This window comes from Carcharodon carcharias, chromosome 5 (genome assembly GCF_017639515.1).
Source record: "Carcharodon carcharias isolate sCarCar2 chromosome 5, sCarCar2.pri, whole genome shotgun sequence".
Lineage (NCBI taxonomy): Eukaryota > Metazoa > Chordata > Chondrichthyes > Lamniformes > Lamnidae > Carcharodon > Carcharodon carcharias.
Genome location: NC_054471.1, coordinates 91,904,775 through 91,928,913, shown reverse-complemented (window position 1 = coordinate 91,928,913; position 24,139 = coordinate 91,904,775). Strand labels below are relative to the sequence as shown.

Genomic DNA, 24,139 nt, shown 5'->3' with positions numbered 1-24,139 from the left:
TGAATGGATTGGCTTAAACCATGGCCTCAATGGTGATAAAAGTAAAACACTGCAGATGCTGGAAATCTGAAACAAAAAAAAGTAGCTGGAAAAACTCAGCATCTGTGGAAAGGAATACAGTCATACGGACTCATTCCTCTCAGCAGATGCTCAGATCTGCCTCAATGATGATGTTTCCCAAATGGCAATTGAGGAAGTACATATGGTTATTTGGACAAACTGAGCAAAGATTATGTTTCCTCATCCACATCAGAAATCAGAATCGTATAATTTACAGGAAGAAAAGTGAAAACAATGTCAGATAAGTTAATTGGCACTAATTATTACTTATCCTGATAAAAATTCAATCAACCCTGAAGGCACCAGTCCTAACTTTGCCCATCTTTAGTGGTGAATTTTTTGGCAAGTATCTCAACCCCATGTCAATATATTCATTTCAGTGCCCTGTCTATCACTTAGGACTGCACTAGGACTGCAATAGTGCACCCTATGAAGAAGCAAGGTATTCCTGACATCAATTGCTTGATTTCCGAGCTTAACTCAATCTGCAGGTCTGGATGCCAGATGTTGCTATCTAAATTGCCCTGTTATAATGGGTAAACACTGTATCACTAAATTTGGAGCATTGGTATAATCATATAACCTTCACAGTACAAAACTAGTCTGTTATAAAGAAATTACAAAACCAACTGTTGTGGAATAAGAGGGCATGGATTATCAAATTTTTGAAACTTGAACTTCCTGTGTCATTTTTTGTGATTGTTATGAATATTACTGAAAAGGGAGACACATTGCCAAAGCTTTTTGTCTTGCACTCATCAGGACAAATGCAAGAATGCCAAATTTCAAATGATCACAACAATTTATACTACAGGAAAAAAGGATGCCGACTGGTTGGCAAGTCAATTCTGATTGGCCAAGGTGTTGCCTTGGAGAAAGCAACAGGGAACAATAGGCCCCCCATGCTCTGGATAATTTTAAAAAGGCGCAAGGTTTGAACATATTCCTTTTGTCTGAAGAGGATGGAAGTAGACTACATGCCCTTTCTAGCAAGTGTAAATGAGTCACATTACATGCTTAAAAGCAAAATACTGCAGATGCCAGAAATATGAAATAAAAGCAGAAAATGCTGGAAAAACTCAGCAGGTCTGCAGCATCTGTGGAGAGAGAAACAGTTAGTGTTTTGAGTCCGTACGGCTCTTCTTCAGAGCTGAACAGAGGTTGAAACGTAATGGATTTTATAGTGTTGAAGGGTGTGGGGGTGGGGTGGGGTGGTGGAGATTGGTGGTGGGTGGAGCAAAATAGAAGGTCAGGGATAGGTGGGATCTTAGAAGAGATTTGACAATGATGTCATGAACACAAGACAAAGAAGGTGTTAATGATGGTGTTAAAGACTAAAGTAAGTGCTAATAGTGGTAAAAGCAAAGCGGTCACCCAGTCTGCGTTTAATGGGTTTCCTCCCCACTGTGGTTGACAGGACCCTCAACCGTGTCCAACTTATCTCCTGCCTTTCTGCCCTCACCCCTTCCCCTCCCTCTCAGAACCATGATAGGGTTCCCCATGTCCTCACTTTTCACCCCACTAGCCTCCACATTCAAAGGATTATCCTCCATCATTTCCGCTAATTCCAGCATGATGCCATCACCAAACGCATCTTGCCCTCACCTCCCCTGTCAGAATTCCATAGGCACCATTCCCTCTGTGTGTTGGATCCAGTGCTCTTGGTTTGTAGGGGCTAAAGGATCTGGGTTGCACAATTGTTTAGGGAGGACCGAGTTGGTACAGAGGTGGAGAACATTCCGAGATCGTTGTTAGAAGAAACACATGCTGTTTATTTACAAGCTAAATTAGCAGCTACAGATGTGTGCTCACAACATAAAACTCTGTCTTCGGTCATCAGTAACTAGCTAAAAACTCTCCCACAGAGAGGTAGCCCATGCCACTCTGCTATTGGATATTAAGATCTTGTGACCTTACATTACAATAATTGTCTTAAAGGTATATTACATATCAGATTACTACACTGTGATACCCTGGTCCTCTCCTGCATCACCTCAACACCTCATCCCTTTCCCATGCAATCACAGAAGGTATAACACCTGCCTCCTTACCTCCCCCTCCTCACTGTCCAAGGCCCCAAACAGTGCTTTCAGGTGAAGCAGTGATTCACGTGCACCTCATTCAGTTTAGTCTACTGTATTTGCTGTTCACAATGCGGTCTCCTCTACATTGGGGAGACCAAACGCAAGCTGGGTGACCACTTTGCGGAATACCTTCACTCAGTCCACAAGCATGACCTTGACCTCCCTGTCACTTACCATTTCAATTCATCATTTCATGCCCACGTTTCTGTCCTTGGCCTGCTGCGTGTTCCTGTGAAGCAACACAAACCCCTGAGGGAATAGCACCTCATCTTCCAATTGGGCACTTTACAGCCCTCTGGACTTAACATTAAGTTCACCAACTTCAGACAATGAACACTGTCCTCCGTTTTGATCTTTTAAAAAAAATTTTTTCCCAGCCCCCTCCCCGTACAGGGTTAGTAACTTGTTCTTATGGTTCACTTTCAGAATGCTGACCCTTGTTCTGCTATTAACACATTCTGCTATCTTCTCTTTATGACACTATTAGTACTTTCTTTAGTCTTTAACAGTACCATTAATGTTCCCTTTGTCTTGTGTCCATGATAGCTTTGTCTAATCGCTCCTGAACTCCCACCTATCCCTGACCTTCTATTTGCTCCACCCCCTTTCTTCAACAGTATAAAATCCATCAGACTTCTAACTCTCTTCAGCTCTGATGAAGAGTCATTTGGACTCAAAACATTAACTCTGTTCCTCTCTCCACAGATGCTGCCTGACCTGCTGAGTTTTCCCTGCATTTTCTGTTTTATTTCCATGTTACAAGCTTGACTGATTCATAGCATCCCTCCTTTTTAGAAGCACTATTTGTTCAAAATTTCCTCTCATTGCAATGGTTAACAGTTAAACTAATTTGAACAGTATTTCTTCTACACCAAGTGATAGATTACACAATTAAGCAGCCAGGTACTTCTGAAAACCAGATTACTAGTAATAAAATTTATTTCCTTTTATTATGACTAAATTCTAAAAAATAAGCATATTTCTTTAGGCTGATTAAGGAATTATGTATGAATATGCTTCAGCCTAAGATCATGCCCCTTATACTTCAATAGATTAGGTGCTGTGGTGGAAGCAATTAGAGATGCCTACTGTCCAGATTTGAATCAGGTCGAGCTTTGAGTGTCTAGAAATTTCTAAAATGCAGACTCCAAATGGGTTACAGTTCCTGACACAGTACTGCACCTGGAAGAGGCTCACAGTGCATCCATGATTGTTCATCAGGCCACTTATTGCCTGTTCCACAACTCGCTCCTAGGTTCTTGGAAAATCTCCTCCTAAAAGTCTTGTCAGATGAAAGTCCTTTTCTAGCTTTCCATTCTGTGTGTCTCAATATATTAGTCATTGAACTTTCAAGGCTACTTCATCAGCAACAAAACAGACTTTAAAAACTCAAGTCATAGTTCAGCGGGCCCCATGTTGGATCAAACTACTTTTAAACGTCCACCTGAAATAGATGTTGGACTGATAAGTTTGGGTGGTTCAGTGTTTTATACCAGCTATAGGACTACTGCCTGCCCTGTACCCTGCCTGATCATTTTCTTGACTTGGTGAAATATGGAAAATGTACAAGAATCAGAAGCTGATGAGTTAAAACAATTGGGAATGAAATGAAGCCTGCTTTGAAGTGTTACAGGCTTCCATAATGCTGAAGCTGTGTTCATCTATGGGGATGCCAAACTCTATTGCTCTAACACAGTTTCTTTGCCCCATTTTTGAGTGCTCCCCTCCTCCACCTGAATGTAACTTCACTTTGCCAAACCATGCCTGATCCCAAAACTCCTGCTCTTGGATGTTTTTCTCCTATTTTCCCAAGCAGATTTTTGAGACTTTCTTAACCAATGAAACAATGAAGTATAAAATGTTGGCATTGTGAGAACCCAACTGTTACTTTAAAAGGAACTTAGTTTAGAAACATTTGCAGATTAAATGTACTTGCTATTTTGATAAGAAGCTGTGGCTGCTTGAATTGCAATTTAAAGAAGGCAAAACATTCAGTTTGGTTGTGGAAACAAAAGGCTGATTATTGATTTGCCAGCAGAAGGACTGGAAATAGATAAGGCAATGCAGGAGAAAGGACCAATAGGAACTTTATTAGAAGATTATGCTGATAGGGTTCAATGAAGAGGGGTCAGAGGAGACTCATGGAACAGAGACACTGGGGCGCAGAGGGGATTCCTGTACGGGCTGCGGCTGCAAGCCTTCACCTCTTTACCTTTGCCCGCTGTCTGGACATGCCCTGGTGTACCTTGTTGCCATCTGGCGGCAGAGGTCCCCAATGGAGGGCTCTTTTTACACAAGAGTCCTCCCCTTACCATTGGGAACCTCGGGTGGAAGACGTTGCACGTGGTAGTCCCGTACAACCGTATGCTTGTTGTCTCGGTTCACGGACTCCCGAGATGTCTGTGTTTTGCGGCCTTGTGGAGCCCGTGAATCATGTCTGTGTTTCATGTTGTAAGCTGCACCTACCTCCTTTTTGGTTATTTAAAAAACCTTTTGCTTTTGTTTTTGCACTTCAGTCCCATGCTCCTGATCTTTGGGCACCTTGTGCAGACGGTGGTGGGGAGGGAGGAGGATCTCCTTGTGAACCTGCTTCTGGGTCTGGCCAGGCTGGCCATTAATGGATGGTGTTGTCTGGCCCAACTGTCTGCCCCTCTTCCGTGGCTACGTTTGTGGCCGGGTGTCCCTGGAGAGGGAGTACACGGTGTCTACAGGTGAGACCTTCGTGCTCGTTGGGCACTGTGGGCATTATATAGACCTATTTGATCACATTTTGGTTTAATGTTTATAAGGTTCCTTTAACATTTGACTTTTTACCTGCAGTATCACTTCAAGGTGCTGCATCTTGTTTTGTCCCTGGTTTTACTTAGTTTAATTGGTTTTCTCAAAAGAAAAGCACAGTCACTGGCATTTACCAATTCTGCATAGATTTTAGAACAAGAAATATAAAGAAAAATACAGCAAAAAAAGAACCATAGGCAGTGGTTAATTTGCCATTTTTAATCAGTAGTCCTAAGATCTCCTCCTTTGGCTTGATGTCATTTTTGTCTGATTATACTCCTGTGAAGGACCTTGAGATACTTTGCTGCATTAAAGATGCAATATAAATACAAGTTGTTGCTGTATTTTACCTTATAAATAGACTCTACATTTGAAAAGTATTTTACCTTCATTGCAATATGAATATTTTCCATCTGGCTTGAGCTGATATTTCTGAATGCTTCATTAAAAAGTTGTTGTCACATTTTATGTTTTTTAACTTAGAGTTCTTTGCACAAGTTGAAGCGTGTGAAGTTTTGACGCCTGTGTTATTGATACTTTAATGGTCTGTTTCATTCATAGGAGCAGCAGTTTTGTTTTTTTAAAAGAAGATTTGTGAATGGGTGTTTTTTAAACAGTTCCACACATGCCATTGTTACTAAGGGGTTCATTGGTTCAGTACTTTGTGTGTACTGGGTGAATGGGCATGGAAGGGCCTTAAGTTAGTATGGGTTAGTATGGGGGCTACAAGGGGCCATGTATGTGGATGGGAGCATGTGTTGGCATGGAGAGAATGGTGGGAGATTGGGGGGCAGGGAGGGGGCATGGATAACACCTTTTCAGCATACCTTTCAAAAGGTTCTTGAATCCTCTGAGATCCATGGACCAAAAGTCACAGGGAAGCTGGCCTGACTCCAAGGGCAGGATTTTCGGGTTGTCGGGCGGGCGGGTGGGTGGGCCTGGGAGCAGCTGGGAAATGGTCCACTGTCCACAGTCGGCCCATGACCGTGATTTCATGCTGGCTGGTCAATTAATGGCTAGCCAGCGTGAAATGCGCACTGTGAACCTCAGTGCTGCCAGGGTGCGGGCAGGAGGAGTGCAAGTGCAAAAGTCTGCGCATGCGCGGGGGAAGCACAAACTGTAATCTCCCTGAAAGCAGGGGGCTGAACAATTTTAAAGTCGACAATAAAGATTTCTAAAGTCTGAAAAAAAATCCTGACATGGGACTCATGCAATAACATCAGCAGAATAAAAATTCTGCCCAAAAAATCAAATTTATTTTTTATTCAATTGTGGAAAACTCATCCCACCCATGGATGAGGTTTGCTGAAAAATCAAAAGTCTGCCTGGCTGATTCGCCCACTCGCCAGCCATAAAGATAGAAGGGCAGTGAAAAATAGATTTTAATTAATTGATTAAGGACCTTAATAGGCCTCTTAATTGTTGGTGGGCGTGCTGCCGACTATAGCGTGCGCACGTCCGCCAACCGAAATATTGCGCAAGTGCGCGATGACATCAGGTCACTCACCCGACGTTAGCACGCACTATTTTATCCCCGATCGAGTCAGACGCTTGCCCGCCTAGGTGGCGTACAATCCTGGCCCATGAAAATTGTGGGTGGCTGGGAGATGCCTACTTGTGCAATGGAGCAGGCCAAGTTGGGAGTGCAGGCTGAGGGGTCATTCCCCTCAACCTCACCCCATACCAATGGAAATTGGGGACAACAGAAATGGGGCAGGAATCCAAGAATTGGGTCCCGCCCATCTGCCATTTTTAAATGGCTCTGGAGTTGTTTTGACTCTGAAAATCTGGGCCACAAACTCTTAACCACACCAGGAAATGTACACTGTTTCTGTCGCAATCTTGGTTTACATTGGAGGAATTATTTCCTCTCGTGAATGGGTGTAAATCTGTTATGCAGCATGCTGTGAATACTGAGGTGTCCTAAATCTTTTGCCCTAACTTTCTGTTGATTTCTGATTACTGTCAATAGTTATCAACATAAAGAAAAAATAAAGGGAACCCCATCAAAATATTTAAAGTATTCATTTTATACATTTTATTATAGGCTTGATTAACTTCTACATGATTTAGCATTAGTCTCCCTTTCTCCATCTCTCAAAAGCTCACTCCCTGTGTTGTTAATTTTACAAAGTACTTCACATATCTTGAGCTAAATAAGACAGAAATGGTTTGAATGAGTTACGTATTGATTTGTGCTATTGTTACAAAATATAAGTCGTAGAAATTCTACTTGGGCCACAATGATTCAGCAGCCACCATTCCCTGCCGATTCACTGCTGCCCATTTTGCATTGCCATTCAAGGAAAAGTTCACCTCTAAAAGCATTCCAAGTGAAAGATTAAGAAAAATACATGTATTCGAACTGGAACTTAAATAATTGATAGAAGACACAACTAGCTGTAACTCTAAATTCCTCTCTCTTTTTCTTTAAAAGGTGTAAAATTTGAAAAATTAAATAACTTCGTTCATTTCCAAATTGCAAATGCTCTCACAAGCTCACAATTTCATCCAAGAGAAGGTGGAAAAAACAGATGGCCAGATTTCAGGAATTCTGTGAACATAATAGGAATCAACAAAAAATGATATTAGATTTCTTCATGTAAAACCAAACAAGCTTTTTATGTAAATCTCTGAAACTAAATAATTGCTACATATCTCAATATAACAACATAATTGGATCCATATTAAAACAAATGGTGGTGGCTGTAGCTTTATGAATAATTCCAAAAATTGAGTATTGCAGGAACAAATAAATGTATATATATGTTTGTATTATGTTCTGCTCTGCTGGCAGGTGGGTGTGAATATTACGATTTGTCTTTACCAAAGGTCATATTACACTAAGGTCAGTATAGTGTGTATACCCTTAGAACCAAGAAATTGAAAACACTGGAATCAGTGAGATTGAAAATTATCTACTGTCAAATGTTAAGATTGCTTGTTTTTCTTTTGGCTAGACTGAAATTGGCTTTATGTTTTGTCATTTGTTTTCACTGACCCTTTGAGGTGAACAGCTCCTTTCTCAAAGCTGCTGTTTCAATACATTATTGACCAAGCTTTGTGCGAGTTTGGTCTTTCTGCTAGAATTACTTGATATAGATCTTGGCTTGTGGGCAATTACCCAGCCAGCAAGTGGAGTTGCTGCACTTGGACCCATTTAATGTGCTGAAGATATAGAGCAGTGACTGGACTAAAAAAGCGATGCATAGATCATTCCTATGTGCAGATAGCCAAAGGCTCATTGGAACTAATATTAGCCTAAATTTCAACATATGTTTGCTTGATGGATAATCTGGTGGTATTTGGAAACTATAGTCTTTCCAGTAGCTAAATTAGGCCCTTTTTAAAAAATGTTACCTGAAGCTTTAAATGTTAAATCACTTCCAATATTACTGTGCTGTATTTGAAATAATAGATATGGAATGCAAGATCAAATTTACGTCAAAGAAAGTATGGGAACAGCAGACTCGAGTCTTCATTAATGGAAGTACTGAGCTAAAAGTATACATTGATATGGTCGCATTACTTTCTCATTGTAAATGTGGATTGCAGTACAATGTTCTGTTACCTAAAGAAAACTAATAAGAATATTGCAAATTCTGACAAAGGTGCAGTATTTTGTCCAAGTTTTAGTTTGGTTGCTCATCATACTGAAGGAGTTTTAACAGCTCAAACCAAAAGGGTGAATTATGCTTTTCATTGGGCCTAGGAATTCAACCTTCAACAGGAAGGATGAAAAGGATCAGGGACCCATTACATTAAATTTCCACCCCACTGCACTGTACTACCATTGTCTGGGCCTTTCACAGATCATGCAGGCCCTGTCTGAGCTATAGGATAAGGTGAGGGGAAGGCAGGTGATGGTTTCTCGGCTTATGTTGTAGCTTATGGCTACGCCCTGATAGACTGGTTCATCAGGGCTCATGGAGACAGAGGTAGATGGGGTTTCTGCTGGTACCATGGAAAAATTTGAAGATTTTTTGCTGACAAGTACAATCTGCTTTTCAAACCACAATATTGGCCCATTGGAAGGCCTGGAGACCTCCTGGCCAGCATTCTCTAGCAACAGCTGGATGACCATGATATTGGTGGCCAGGAGAGCAGCTGATTCCCTCTGAATTTCTGGTGGAAGGCCAAAGAGTTGAATTGCACCATGCATATGCCTGGCTCATGGAGGGCCCCCTGGACCTCTATCAGATCACCAAAGTCCACCCATAGAGAAAAATGAATTCTGAAGTCCAGGACAAATCCTATTCGTATACAACATTGTGAAACTTGTTGGTATAGGTTCCATCATAAATATATCAGGAGGTAGCCTGAGTATGATTTTAAGATATATTTAGAAACTCCACCACATTAGGTCCAAGCGTGGGACTATAATTTGCACCTTATAAATACTTGACACCTGAGGCATAATGCCAGAGCGTGCACTGAACAACATCTACTCCTAACATCACTGCAAGTATTATTTCATCATTGATATTTTTACAGAAGAATACAGGTAAAGCATTTTATTTTTCGAACGTGTATGCACCATTAGTCCAAGTGTCCAGTGGGCTAAAGTCGTCTTGATCACTGGGTTCAATGAATTTACATGACCTGTCCACTTTCACTCCATATATCTCGAACTCTTCCCTCTCATGAATTACATTGAATCCGGCTTCCTACCTTTTTTATTAAATATGACAGCATTGTGGCAGTAATTGACTACCAGATTCTTTTCATTGTAAATAATTTGGGTAAAACTGATCTTAAAGCTAGCCAATGGGATGCTGAGTAAAGGTGCTTGCTGGCGTGGTACTAAGTGGCACAAACCAGAGGAACCTAGATTTCATCCTTGGATTGGATTTAGTATTTTGGTCTCAATCAATACAGCAAGCTGTCTTTGGGAGAGGAAGATGTACCAGGGGTGGGAGAGGAAGGCCTAGGATAGACTGGAAGAGCAAGAGGTGTCATGGGAGGTAAGATTGGGAGGGTGGAGCAATGGTGTGGGAGTGGGGGGTGAGGCTGAGTGGGAGTAATGAAGGTGTCAAGGGGGGGGGTGAGGTTGGGAGGGGGAATGTTGGGGGGGGTAGTACGGGGGGAGGAAGGGGTAATGGGGGAGAAGACACCAATTGATGAGGTTGGTGTAAGGGGGCAGAGGGTGTGACGGATGGAGTTCAGAGCAGGAAAGGGGTGTGGAGAGGGAAGGGAGTCCAGGCGGAGGAAGGAGTATGGAGAGGGAAGGGAGTAAGGGTGGAGGAAGAAATAAGGCTGGCAGAAAGAGTTGGGAGGAGGGAAGGACTAAGGGTGGTGGAATAATTAAGGGTGTCTGAGGGAGTCAGGAAGGGGGAAGGACTAAGAGGGGGTAGTCTTGGGGAGGAGGGGAGACTAAGAGGGGGAAGGGATTCCAAGGGGGCAAAGGATCTGGAGGGATGGATGTCCAGCTGAACGTGCAAGGGAGGGGTCTGATGGGTCCATTACTGCTTCCTGGAGGGCGAACTGAGAGTGGGCGTGGTACGAGGGAATTGTGAGAATGACCAAGGGCAGAGTGAGGCAGTAGCATCGGAGGGTGGGGGTACAACGGTATCCGTAGAAGGGATGATGAGGGTGGTTGTTGGGGACTCGGAAGCAGACACACTGGGGGTGAGAAGGAAGAGGTTGGGGAGGTGAATGTGGATGTGGATGCGGGTAGGATTTTCAGTAAGAAAAGGAACATACACATTCACCTGGATATCCCGGAAGAAAAAGGGTTGTGGCTGATAGGTCGTGGAGGGGAGGTGGAAGGTGATGCCAGGGGAGCGAGCTTTGAAGGGGGAAAGGAAATGGGTGACTGGGGGAGGGGAAAGGATGGGAGAGCAAATGAAAAACTGAATCACCACCATGTTATCTAAATCTAAAGTAAAATGAGAGTCATGGTGGGTGAGATCAGGTGCTGCATGGGAGTGTGATCATTGGGTGGATGGAGATGCAGGTCAGCTCAGATAGACAACTGAAAGCAAATTGAAAATGCTCAGGACATTGAGGTGACTGTGATGCAGGAAGGATCTGCGTGTGTGGGAGAGTGTTTCCATGAGGCTCCTAAAGGCCACATGCACACACTTCTTCCTTCAGAATCACTCATTGCCCAGCTGCTCCCTCTCCCATGACATAGGATGAGGTTGAGGGGATCACAGGCAAAAGGGGTGGGAGAAGACAGCTTCTGAGATTACTGAGTGAATGTCCCAGGGGTGCCCAGAATAAGTTGGAAGGCCAAATTCAGAGGTTCGTCATCTGACATGGACCTCAAAGATGCCTCTTCCCCGGCAGTCATCTGAGTGTCTGGGAACTCAGCTGAACCTGCCTCCTTCTGCTGCGGACACCTGTCCATGTGGTGACCACCAGATTGTGAACCCGAACCTGCTCTAGATCTAAGTCCCATTGAGCTGTGTGTCTCTACACTGGTGGAGGGTTGGTTAAGCGCGGTGAGGGGTCTTCCATGCTGCTTATTTCCAGCATTTCAATGGAGGAGGTGTCCTCTTGGCTGGAGGTGAAGAAATGGATGGAGCTGAGGGGCTGGATGGCTGAGGGCGTCGGTCGCTTGGCAGAGCTCCCTGTGAACCAAAGTAGAGATAATTAGTGCATGGCAGCAGAGTCAAAAGCAGGAGAGAGAGCACTCGCATCTGCGGTCAGAAAGGTTGATGCAGGATCCTCATGAAGGTGTTTGCTGCTGACCTCATCATCACCGTAGGCAGGGTCCACATCCTCACCAGTTAGTGCAATGGCACACTCTTCAAAGTGAGCGAGGGGCGTAATGTGGACCACTCCACTCCCCGTCTGGGATCTCTCCTTGCTGATGCAAGCAGGTTTCTCTTGCAGGAAAACAGATGGAGAGAGTGCGAGCAAGACACATGGCACTGCAAGGAATGTTTGTGTGGTGAGTGGATGGGATGAGGACACAAGCTCAAGTGGATATGAGCCTGATGGAGATGTGAGCGTGTGTGTGAGATTTAGTGATGTTGTCTCTTGAGCTGTGAGATCCCTGTGGATGTGTGGTGTGATTGAGTATGTGAGTTGAGAGGTTGAGAGTGATGAGAGGACTAGGTTACCCTGGCGGAACGAATAAGGCCATCCAGTTGTGGTGACACTGGGTGGCTGTCCTCTTTTACAGGGCATTGGCGCTGACCACTACTGCCACCACCTCCCATGCTGGATTGTGATGACGCTGCCTCACCTGCAGCCAGTGAGGGGGCAGAGATATCATGGTGGGCCTCCACGGCATCCAAAATGTGCTCGAGGGACACGTCACTAAATCGGGTGGCTGCAATCTTTTTGCCTTTCAGGGCTATGTCTTCTGTGCAGCAGTCCTGGGCTTGGAGCACTGAGAAGTGTGCGCACGGCTGCACTTTAAATATGGTGCCCAGTGCGCTGAAGCGGTGAGGTTATGGAGTGGCAGGTGAATGAGAACCTGCCTGCATCAAAACAGTGTTTCCCAGGAATGCATAGTTAATGCAGCAGGTTTGGGATGATACGGCATGAGAAGCCATCATTGCGGCTGGCGGGTAAAATGTCATTTTTCCTGCCCGCTATCGTACTTAGGACAGAACCATCCCAGGTTTGCACTTTGTTATGTGAATGTGTGTTAGGTGAGCACAGTACCTACTGTGACACGCTCCATTGTCATATAATTAACATGATGGAAAATTAGTAATTCTAGTTGAAATGAATAATAGTTATGAGGTGACATATGGGGCAGATATTCACTGTTCATTATTTATAGCAAAATTGTAAACATAATTATACAAAACATATTTAGAATATTGCCACAAGTAGTGAACAGATGAAGCCTCCCCTACCTGGAGCCTATTTAAAGCTTACATATATTGACTGTCTGGATTCAGGTGTGAAGAATAGCACTAAGCTTAAGCACTGAGTGCTGCCAGTATCAGTCCTATCATACCCCACTGACGCTTGGCACTTTAGAGGGCAAGAGAGAAAATTGGACAAATTCAGTTCCAAATCATGTGAATTGAAAAAGTGGGAATTACGAAAGGTTGTGCGTTGTTAACAAGATTGTACGATGATCATAAAATCAGTGATATTTTACAAACAAAATTACTTTTATTTTACAGACAAAGACTGGTATAGCACGTCTTTTTGATGAGGAGTCTGAGAATGCCTATGACATCCGATTAAAGCTATCAAAAGATGTTATAACAATTCAAAAGCAAGATGTCGTTTGTGTCAGTGGAAGTGATTCTGATTCAAATGTAAGTAGTTTATTTTAATGTAAGTTGTTTTGAAGTTGTACATGTCCTCAAATGAATTAGATATGGGGAAAGGACTGGTCCAATTGTTTAAGTACCAGCCTTTCCTCTCGGTGATCGGTGTTTAAATCCAACCCGGACTAATGGAATACCTGTCCCTCAGTCTGCTGCCTGTAAGGATCAATATGAAATTAGTTTGAGCAAAATGAATCCGGTTTCCAGTGAAAACAGACTAACATTATCTAGCACTAAATTTCAACTCCCATCAGAGGAAACAAAGGAGAGCTGGAAGTGCAAGAAAAAGGAAAGTGTCACACTGGTGAAATAGAGGCTGCTTTTCTGAGATTTGCAGTAGAGGACTGAGAACCTTACTCAATATCTAACCGGCTCGACCCGATCTGGGAGTGCTGGGTACTGATAATGGATGACTGAAATTTAACAAATTCTGTTCTCCACCTCCCTCAAGTGCAAAAAAAAAGTATGAATCGTGGGCTGAAACATTCTCTGCTATCACATTGTTGCATCATTATGAAGAATCAAAGAAACAGGTCTATGTTATATTAATTGGATGAAGGTGGCTGGAGATCATAAATATAATTAATATAATGGAAAATTAGTAATTCAAGTTGAAATGAATGATAGTTATGAGGTGACATATGGGGCGGATATTCACTGTTCATTATTTGTAGCAAAATTGTAAACATAATTATACAAAACATATTTAGAATATTGCCACAAGTAGTGACCAGGTGAAGCCTCCCCTACCTGGAGCCTATTTAAAGAAAGTAAATGACCTTACATTATGTTTTTTAAATGCTCACTTGTAAGAAAACAATTGGTTATAGTTAAATTATTCTGACAAAAGGACTCATTGCACCAGAATTGATAGAATGTTTAATTTCTGAGTAAAGCATGTGCCAGGCTGGTTGTCAGCCAGGCTAGATCATGAAAACAATTGGCCAACTTTGGTGAAGTCACTGCTGGACTTGCACCTTAAAGGAAGAAACACTGACAATGCCTAAGTGGTAGCCTCTTGCTAAACAATCGCAGACTGACATTGATGATAGTTTTGTTCCGTTTATGAAAAGCCCTCCTGTCTGAATGACAATAGAGTGTAGTACTGGAAATTAATGAAAAAGGTTAGAACAGCAGCTCCCACAATCTTCTGCTGCTGCTAATGATGAGGACTAATAACTGTAGATAAAGATTAGTGTGCTTGTCATGAGAGAGTAAAATGAATAAGTGCAAAAGGAAAGAAAAGAGAAAGGGGATTCACCTTTGATTATGCTAATTAATCAAGCTGGTTGATTCTATCTCTGGAACTTAGGAAGTTCAAAGCACTGTAGGTTGTTGTTAAGACAGTGTATATTGGTAAGCTTTTCTTGCCCGTAATTCAGACAGTTATGGTTAAGATAAATGTGGCACGACCCAAACTGATTTATGCCTCAGTGAACAGCTTTTTTAAAATTTATTCATGAGATGTGGGCGTCACTAGCTAGGCCAGCATTTACTGCCCATCACTCGTTGCCCTTGAGAAGGTGATGGTGAGCTACCTTTGAGAACCGCTGCAGTCCATGTAGTGTAGGTACACCAACAGTGCGCTAGAAATGCTAATAGTAGAGAGGGAGGCTAGTGAAATGTTTATATTCCACAGTACAGGGTAGTTATTTTAGTTGCTACTATCTAAATGAAGAATCTTCCAGCAGCCCTGATCCCGCTGTCTCCTGTTGGCTAAATTTAGTGAAAACACAGGCCGAGTACAAAACAATGTTTTTTTTTTATTGCTGCTATTGACCTTTTGTCTCAAATTAGTAAGGTAAATATAACCCCTATAGTTAAAGAAGACAAGATTAACATGTAATATCTTGGGGCAATGCCATGTAAATTTGAAGAAAATCTAACTGACAAAAAAAATGGAAGAACTCGTGGCATAATTGTAGAAAATGAACTATTTTCAGTCTATCAAACCAACAAAACTATTGCAGCTTCATTAATTGTGCAATCAATAGATTTTTTTTTTGTTTTAGCTTAAATGAGCATGACCATCACAATATCTGGTTGTTATGTATTTTTTTGAGAAATGTTGACAGCCCGACCAGAATATGCATGTCCATTATTTTGAAGTCAAGGTGGTTTGCTTATATATCATAGGCCATAACTTCTGTGGAATGGCAATCACATTCAGATTACCCCTCTACTTCTAATTATTTACTAAAATGCAGCCATACCTTTCTCACCCAACCTTTCATCTAGGGCTGGGTCAGAATAGTGCAGGGCAGCTGTCCAGGAATCTTCTCAGTCGAGTTCATGAGAGTTGGATGAATGAAGCCACATCCCTTTTTTTTAAGGCACTAGTTACCGCAAAGCAGGTAAGTTTAAAGGTCCAGCCACTTTGAGATGCCACAGAGAAGGTAAATGTATAAGATAGGAAAAGGATGGCAGGGGGAATATGAGGGTTGGAGGGTGGTTAGGGGAGGGGCCGGGCGGTTGGGAGGGTGATCAGTGGTTGTTGGTGAGGATAGTTGGGGGTGAGGACTGTCATAAGTGTTGGGTTGTCAGGGGATGTGAGGGTTAGTCGGGTGGGGTATAGTAGGGTACTCGGGGTGGATGGGGGGGGTACTCGGGAGGTTGAGAAGGCAGTCAGGGAGTGGAGAGGTAGCGGGAGAGATGGGGTTAGTCGGGTGTTGGTCAGGAAGACAGTTGGGGATTGGGGGGGCTCGTCAGAGGGGTAGAGGATGGTCGGGAGGATATCGAGGGGTGAGGGAAGTAGACGGGGGCTAGGGGTAGTTGGGAGATCGGGATGGTAGTTGGGGGTTAATGGAGGTGGTCAGAGTGTCCCGTGGGGGTCGGGGGAGTTGAGGGGTTGGGAGAAGGGGAGAAGGAGAGCCCTGTAGCGGGGGAGGGGGTCGCACTGGGGTGGGAGGGGTTTCAATGCTACAGTTACCCAGGAGTTAGAAGTGGTTTTAATTTTTCTAACCTTTCCTGGGTGACTATTCATGTAAAACAATCGGAATCACCCAAAGACTGCGATTTCAGTTGGAGTATTGGATGGTTCCCAGTGCAAGTTAATTGCCCGATGGAAGTTTGAACTTCCTGGGTGTTGGCTACACTATCCTTACGGGGGACCTCTGGGGAGGGGTAGCGGTTCCCCCAGCACATCTTTGAGTTGCCTCCTGAGTACGACGCCTTGGAAGTTATGAGTCATTGCATATTTACTGCTGAGAACAAAAAGGAGTTCTGGAGTGTTTACAGTAATCCCGCAGCAGTGAAGCCATCCTCAGCTGATAGAAATTGATACTGTGAATCTTTACAAAACAGCTCTAATCGAATCCTGAAAAGAGTTTGACTGACAGTAGATTAGATTTCAATAATGGAATTGGGCATATCAGTTAGACAAACTGTTCTTGCTTCATTTCATCTTTGGTTTAAGCCAGATCATGTATTTCAATTCCCTTTGCTCATCCAGCTTTAGCAGTTGGGAGAGGTTCTTGAGCACAGGAACCTGCTTCAGCCCAACACCACCTTAATCCTCATCATTTTTTGTCTGCCTCCCTTTTGCAAAGTTTAAATGGACTGGTGGATACAAAAGCAACACAAAAGCAGTTTATCGTGACAAAATTTGATCTGACTAATCACCAGTATCGATTGCTATGTCTAATTCTCCTGCCACACAGACTCTTTTATTCATTCTCAGGACATTTTTGGCAAGGCAAGCATTTATTGCTCATCCCTTATTGTCTGAGAAACTGGTGGTGGGAGTTTCTTTTTGAATTGCTGCATTTGGTGAACGTATTATTCTTTATAGAGGGTTTTGATCCAGTAAGTGACCTAGGCCACGCAAGAAACCTGTTAAACACACATAGGCCCCACTGGGAAAGGGCACACGTTTATTTTTTTACAACGATGCAACAGTGTTATGGTCTTTTTTTTCACTATAATAGCCACATAATTTTTAAATTGAATTCAAATTCTCAAACCGTTGTGGTAGGATTTGAACTCACATTGTCTGGATTATTAGTCCAGGACAAAGCAGCCCGCTTGACTGGCACCACATACACAAACATTCACTCCCTCCACTACCAACACACAGTAGCAGCAGTGTGTACCATCTGCAAGATGCACTGCAGGAGTTCACCAAGGCTCCTTAGACAGCACCTTCCAAGCCCATGACCACTGCCATCTAGAAGGACAAGGGCTGGAGACACATTGAAACACCATGGCCTGGAAGTTCCCCTCCCAGCCACTCACCAGACTTGGAAATATATCACCGTTCCTTCACTATAGCTGGGTCAAAATCCTGGAACTCCCTTCCTAACCACTGTATCTACACCACGTAAACTTTAGCGGTCCAAGGCAGTGGCTCACCACCACCTTCTCGGTGGCAATTAGAGGTGGGCAATAAATATTGGCCTAGCCAGCTACACCCCCATCCATGAGTGAATAAAAAAACCCCATGACATAAGCATTACAGTACTATGCCTGTTTTTACCATTAGTGATACAGTTTACAAGGAAATACCACTTTGAAGAAAGTGGTTACATGGCTCAATGATAGAGTTTCCACTGTCGCAACAGAAGATTGTGGGTCAGTCCCCTTCCAGCGCTTGACTATGTAATCTAGGCTGATAAATCAGTGCATAGCCGGAGCAATATTAAAGGTGTGTTGTCTTTCAAGTGGGGACAGTTAGTTTAGCTCAGAGCAGCCAGATTATATTTCGCAACCAGTAAATACCTATTTGAATGATGTGTACAATAATTTCATTGAGGTGAGCAAGGGTCAGCATCCTTCCTGATCCTCCATGAACTGCAATCAATGACTGTTGAAGATGCAGACAGTCATTGAGCAATATTTATAGCAGAAGGAGGGGTTAATGACCAGTACTATTCCAATTTCTAATTTGAAGAAACTGACAGGTCAAATAGTGAACAGAAAAGTGTTTATAAACTTAAGGCAGTCCCTCCATTATGTCTTTGGACCTGATGATGCTGTTTTGAAGGCTCAGCTTCAATAGTTTAGAGGTGGTAAGTAGAAAATGAGGATCCAGGGGCAACCTGTTGATTCCAGCTTGCCACAGCTTTAGGAGGCTTGGCAGGTCTGTATAAAGGCAGACTGGTGGGTGGGGTGGTCTACTTTGAGAGGAGAGAGAGAGCCACCACAAGCAATAAATATTTACCTCAGGGGCCCTGGGCTGCCTGGCCACATATTCTGAAGAGCCAGCTAAAATGGTGATTGTGGGAATGGGACAGTTTATATTTTCCTGCAATTTTCACAGAGCTATCATCCCACCTCTGCCAGACAGAAAGCTTCAGAATCTTCTGCAGGGTGTCATTTCATCATTTCCAAGGAGTAATCATATCTTTTTTCAATTTTTTGCTGAGGAAGCTGTATTTTGGAGTCAGGCAAAACTGAGGAGACTACTCTCCACTTTTACAGTAAAACAGTTAAATATCACAAGTAAGATGTCCTTATTTGGACAATGTCATACGATTGGTTCTGTTCTGACACAATTAAAAGTTTAAAGATTCTTGTTCGATGCATAAGAATAATTGAGTGTATGAAAATAAGACAATATTATATGGAAAGGAAAAGGAAAAAACAGTCAAACAGCTGTAATATGTGCTTTTTACTGAAGTGAAACCTCCAAGATGCTCTACAAAGAAATATGAGTAGAAACTGAACAGGAATTAGAGGAGAGATTAGGGAGGCTTTCAGTGATCAAAGGGTTTATCAGCCAGGTCAATGTGAATTAATCTTATTACAAAATCGGCAGATGTTAGATTTTAAGGAAAAGGAGAACAAAGGAAAATTGAGAATGGTGAAGAATGAGACTACTAGAAAGACAGATATTAATGTTCAAATGTTTCCCAGTGAATTTGATAAGGAAAAAACTGTATCGCTGCCAAATGTGATATAATTTCTAAAAACATGAATGCAATATTTTCTGTATTGAGAATAATTACAGTCTCCTAATTAGCTTGACATTTATTCATTACCTCTTCTTCAACTTGTCCACACAAGTTGTAGAAAATAGCTATTGGCCAGAAAACAAACAAAGGAATTTGCTTCAACAAGAAATGCTCTTACTTTGAACAAATTTCAAGATTTTTAAAATTCAAATTCAATTAATAAAGAAAGAAAATCTGGAATTAAAAGCTAGTCTCGGGAATGGTGTCCATGAAACCATTGTTGACTATCAAGAAGGCAGAGGGATAAGAGTATAGACCGACAGGAATTGGAGGAGAGATTACGGAGACTTTCAGTGATCAAAGGGTTTATCACCCAGGTCAATGTGAAGTAATCTTATAACAAAATACTCAATACTGATGAAGCTTAGCCTTCAAAAACAGCGTTAACAGGTCCAAAAATCTTATGGAGTGGAATGTCTTAAGTTTATAAACACTTTACTGAAACAGGTGGGTTGAACAAAAATGTCCTGCTGTCCTTACCTGGTCTGGTCTACATGTGACTCCAGACCCACAGCAATGTGGTTGACTCTTAAATGCCCTCTGAAATGGCCAAGCAAGTCACACATTTGTATCAAACCGCTACAAAGTCAAAAAGGATTGAAAAAGGACAGACCACCTGGCATTGACCTAGGCACCGGAAACGACAACAACAAACCCAGCTCTGTTGGCCCTGCAAAGTTGTCCTTACTAACATCTGGGGCTTGTGCCAAAATTGGGTGAGCTGTCCAACAGACTAGTCAAGCAACAGCCTGACAATGTCACACTCACTGAATCATACCTTACAGACAATGTCCCAGACACCACCATCACCATGCCTGAGTATGTCATGTCTCATGTCTCAGCTGCAAGCCATCACCCTCCACCTTCCCTCAATCATCATTGACCTTTCCTCCGTCACCATCGATCCTCCCTCCATCACTATTTCCCTGCCTACGGCAATCCTTAGCCCTCCAACCATCGTCCTTGAACAACTCTCAGTCACCGTTCACCTTCCACTTGGTACCCTCAACCCGCACCCGTCCCACATCACCCTTGAACAGCACACCGTCACTCTCAACCTACACGCCATCATCTTCCAATTACCTTCTCCGCACAATAAAAGCAGCTCCTACTCACTCCAAATCCACCTTGAAGACTACCTCGCCAGCTTTAACCAGTTATGAAAGTGAAGGCATTTGTTTCACATTTGCTACAAAGGTACCATTTAATCTGGTGAATTTAATGCATATTCATGACATGCTAATGCATTACAAATAGGCTTCAGCTATTTGCCGTTGGAGACCCTGATCGGCAGGCTTGCATTGAAAATTTCATCCCAACATCGGGAAGATGACATTTCAGCTCCCACCCAATTAAGTTTCCCCACCCACCTCATTTCCCGCCCCCGGCACCACAATTAAGTTCTGTCCACAGATTATAAGAGCGAGCATGTTATTTTAAACTTTTATAGAACATCTTCAGCCTCAGCTAGAGTAGTTTGTCATGCATTCACAAATATTAGCGATGTAATTGGTTCTGATTGTCCTAGTTTCTTTTAGAAACAGAAGTTTCACTAATCATCTGCTGCAGTGATATATGTTCAATTCTATGTGTTGTATGGCCATGCATTTACCATGGGAATTTTGCCCTTGGATGGCGGGTGGGCCCTGCCGGTGTGCGGACAGCCAACCCCCGCCACCATTTTGAGTGGGCGGGGGGGAGAGATTCCCCATCTGTCAAAGTGCGCTCTTTCACGCATGTGCAATGCTCCCTGAGGCAAATTCCTGTCTCAGGGAGTTTACTGACAGGTAAGAAAAGTCAAAACATAGAAAAATTAAAAAATTATTATCATGTCCCCCTCATGTGACAAAGTCACATGAGATGGGACATGTTAATAAAAATGACATAAACTTTACTAGACTTTTTAAAAACGGACATGAAACCTCATCCCGCCAGTGGATGAGGTTTCATGTATTATCAGAAGCCCGCAGGGGTTCCTGGCCTGCCCGCCAGCCTTAAGGTTGGACGGGCAGGTCTTTAATTATCTAAATTAGCCTGTCAATGGCCTCAATTGGCCATTGATAGGTCGACAGATGGACAGCTGATTTCACTGCCCACCCGCCTTCCTAAAAATTTAAAGAGACCGGGATGATGTCGGGGGTTCCTCCCAACATCATCCCGTGTCATTTTCCCATCGGTGAGTGGGCCCCGCCCCCAAATTGCTGACAGGAAATTTCAGGCCCATATGTTGATACCAAGCACTTCTCATCCAGTCTGACCTTTTTGATGTAAAGCCATTTTAAGTGGGTAAATTGGGGACTCCATCACACCTCTGATGGAGGTCTGGCAGTGCAGAAGCAGTCTGTGGAAATTCACAGTCTCTGTGTCATAGATGGTGAGAGTTTGCCTTTTTCTAGGGTAATGAGCCTCACCATCAAGAACCACAACAACACGCAAGTAAATATGTGATTATGTGGCATGTCCTAATCACAGGAAAGATTGCGCAGAATATAATTTATCTGATCAGGCTATCTTGTTTTACTTATAAGCAAAATTGTATTTTTGAGGCTCCAAAGGTGTAATCTTTTACTAGCCAATGAACTGATACCACCATATGTAGACTGTAAGCTGAACAACCTCCATCAGATTTTTCATTGGCTTTGCAGTCTGGTTTGTGGCTTCATCATAATGTGTCATCAGTGGTGTGCATACATTTTCTCAGTGGATCTAATATTTTGAGGGCTTAGTTCTGCAGCCTGATCATCATTCTTTATATTCATAAATGACAGTCATTAAGAAGTAGAGAAATTTGTGGTGCTTCAACACTATTACCATATGATAACTGATGGAAAATTTAAGCAAATTTAGTGCTAAACAGTTCCTTCTCAATCTGTTCTTATCTCATCTCTATATCAGTTATTGATGGTTACACAGACAGCCACAAATCATTCTACATTTCAGCAGCGCAGCCCCTAATCCAGCCTGTAATGCATCAGCTGCGGGTGCTTTCAGAATCAAAGAAATTTAGTATTACCTCTTGCTTGAGCACACACTTTGTTTTTCTATGCGACCCTGGCTCCATTTGGTAACGTTTTTGTAACATTTTTTCTGAAGGACATGAATAAGTTTAGGCAGGTATTCTTCAAGGTCTTTGCATCTTGTGTTTGTAACGTGACATAGTGTGCATGCTGTAGTTTTTAGTTTCGTTTTTGTCCTGCTTGTGCAGTGATCCTGTTAAAATCTAACATCTGCTGATTTTGTAATAAGATTATTTCACATTGACCTGGCTGATAACCCCTTTGATCACTGACAGCCTCCCTAATCTCTCCTCAGATTCCTGTTCAGTTTATATCCTATCATTTTGTAAAGCATCTTTGGAGGCTTTTCTTTAAAGCTACGTAATTGGCTGTGAAATACTTCCTGCGGTATTTAAAGGTGGTAGGACAAGTTGAGAAGGCTGTTGCAAATGCATATGGGGTCCTTAGCTTTAGAAAAGAGACTTTCATTTACATAGCGCCATTCATAACCACAAGAAGTGTTTTGCAGCCAATTATGTGGTTTCAAAATTTAGTCACTATTGTAGTGCTGGAGACACAGTAGCCAATTTGTGCACAGCAAGCTCCCACAAATAGCAATGTGATAATGACCAGATCGTCGTTTTTTTTAGTGATATTGATTGCGTGATAAATACTGGCCAACAGACCAGGAAAACACCCTCTTCTTTTTCAAGATAGTACTGTGGGATCTTTTATCCAAGAGAGAGCAGATAGGGCCTCAGCCGAATGTCTCATCTGAAAAAAGGCACCCCCAGCAGTTCAACACTCCCTTAAAGCTGCACTGGAGTGTCCACTTAGATTTTTTTTTGTGCTCAAATCTCTCGAGTGGGATTTGAACCCACAACTTTTGACTCAGAGATGAACATGCTATCGAATGAACCATGGATGACGTCATAAGCAAAGCTATAGAGTACAAAGTGAGGACGTTATGTTCAGCCTTTATAAATCACTGGTTGGGTCCCAGATGGAGCATCAAGTCCAGTTCTGGGCACCACACTTTAAGATGGATATCAAGGCTTAAGAGAGGGTTCAGAAGATATTTAAGAGAATGATAACCAGGAAATTCAGTTATGTGGAGAGACTAAGAAAAGCTGAGATTTTTCTCCTTAGTGCTGAGATGGTTAAGGGGAGATTCAGTAGAGGAGTTAAAAATCATAAATGGCTTTCATCGAGTAAATAAGGAGAAACTGCTTTCAGTGATCGAAATGTTGGTAACAAACGTGTAGGCCAGGATTTTGCCCATATCAGGCAGGCTTGGCGGGGGTGGGCTGGAGCAGTTGGGAAGCCGACCGCTGCCCGCGATTGGGGCCGGACCACGATTTCACGCTGGCGGGCTCATGTCACATGAGCAGGGACGTGTTATTAATGAAATGTTTAAATTTTTATTTAATTTTTACTAGTTGTTGGAAACCTTATCCTGCCTATGGAACAGGTTTTCTAAAGTCACAATAAGCCAAATGGCCTCCTTCTGTGCTGTTTTATTCTACAACTCTATGATATTTCTTAGGGAGGTTTGAAGTGTTGGATGCACCATCTTTCAGTTAAGACATCAAACCTAGGCCTGTCTGCTCTTTCACATGGATGGACAGGATCCCATCATATTCTCTGAGGAACAGCAGGGGATTTCTCCAGTATTTTGGCCAACATTTAACACTGAGCCAATACTAAGAAAACAGATTCTCTCGATATTTATCTCATTGCTGTTATGGGTCCTTGCATGCACAATTTACTATTATTTTAGTCAACAAATACCAATGACTTTAAGCCTTCCATTGGTTCATTTCTTTGATTTAATCTTCCATTCTTTTTGGTTGCAATTTTATTCTTTCCCCTGCATGGGTGTATTACTGAAATAATCTGCTTATTCAACCTGATCTGATAATCTACTGGCAAACAAACTCAGCTTGAACTAGGTTCTTGCATTCTTGGAAATTGTTTGACGCACTTAATAATTTTAATCCTTTATTACTAGTAGCTTTTTTCCAGGT

At 42.6% G+C, this 24,139-nt stretch overlaps 1 protein-coding gene across 1 annotated transcript in view; it reads left to right on the top strand.

Moving 5' to 3' along the window:
- Nucleotides 1-24,139, top strand: part of sntg2 (syntrophin, gamma 2) — a 1,105,459-nt gene that overhangs the window by 781,205 nt on the left and 300,115 nt on the right. The window contains exon 3 of the mRNA XM_041187804.1: nt 13,016-13,153. Coding sequence (XP_041043738.1) covers nt 13,016-13,153 — 138 coding nt within the window. The remainder of the gene's footprint in view (nt 1-13,015; nt 13,154-24,139) is intronic.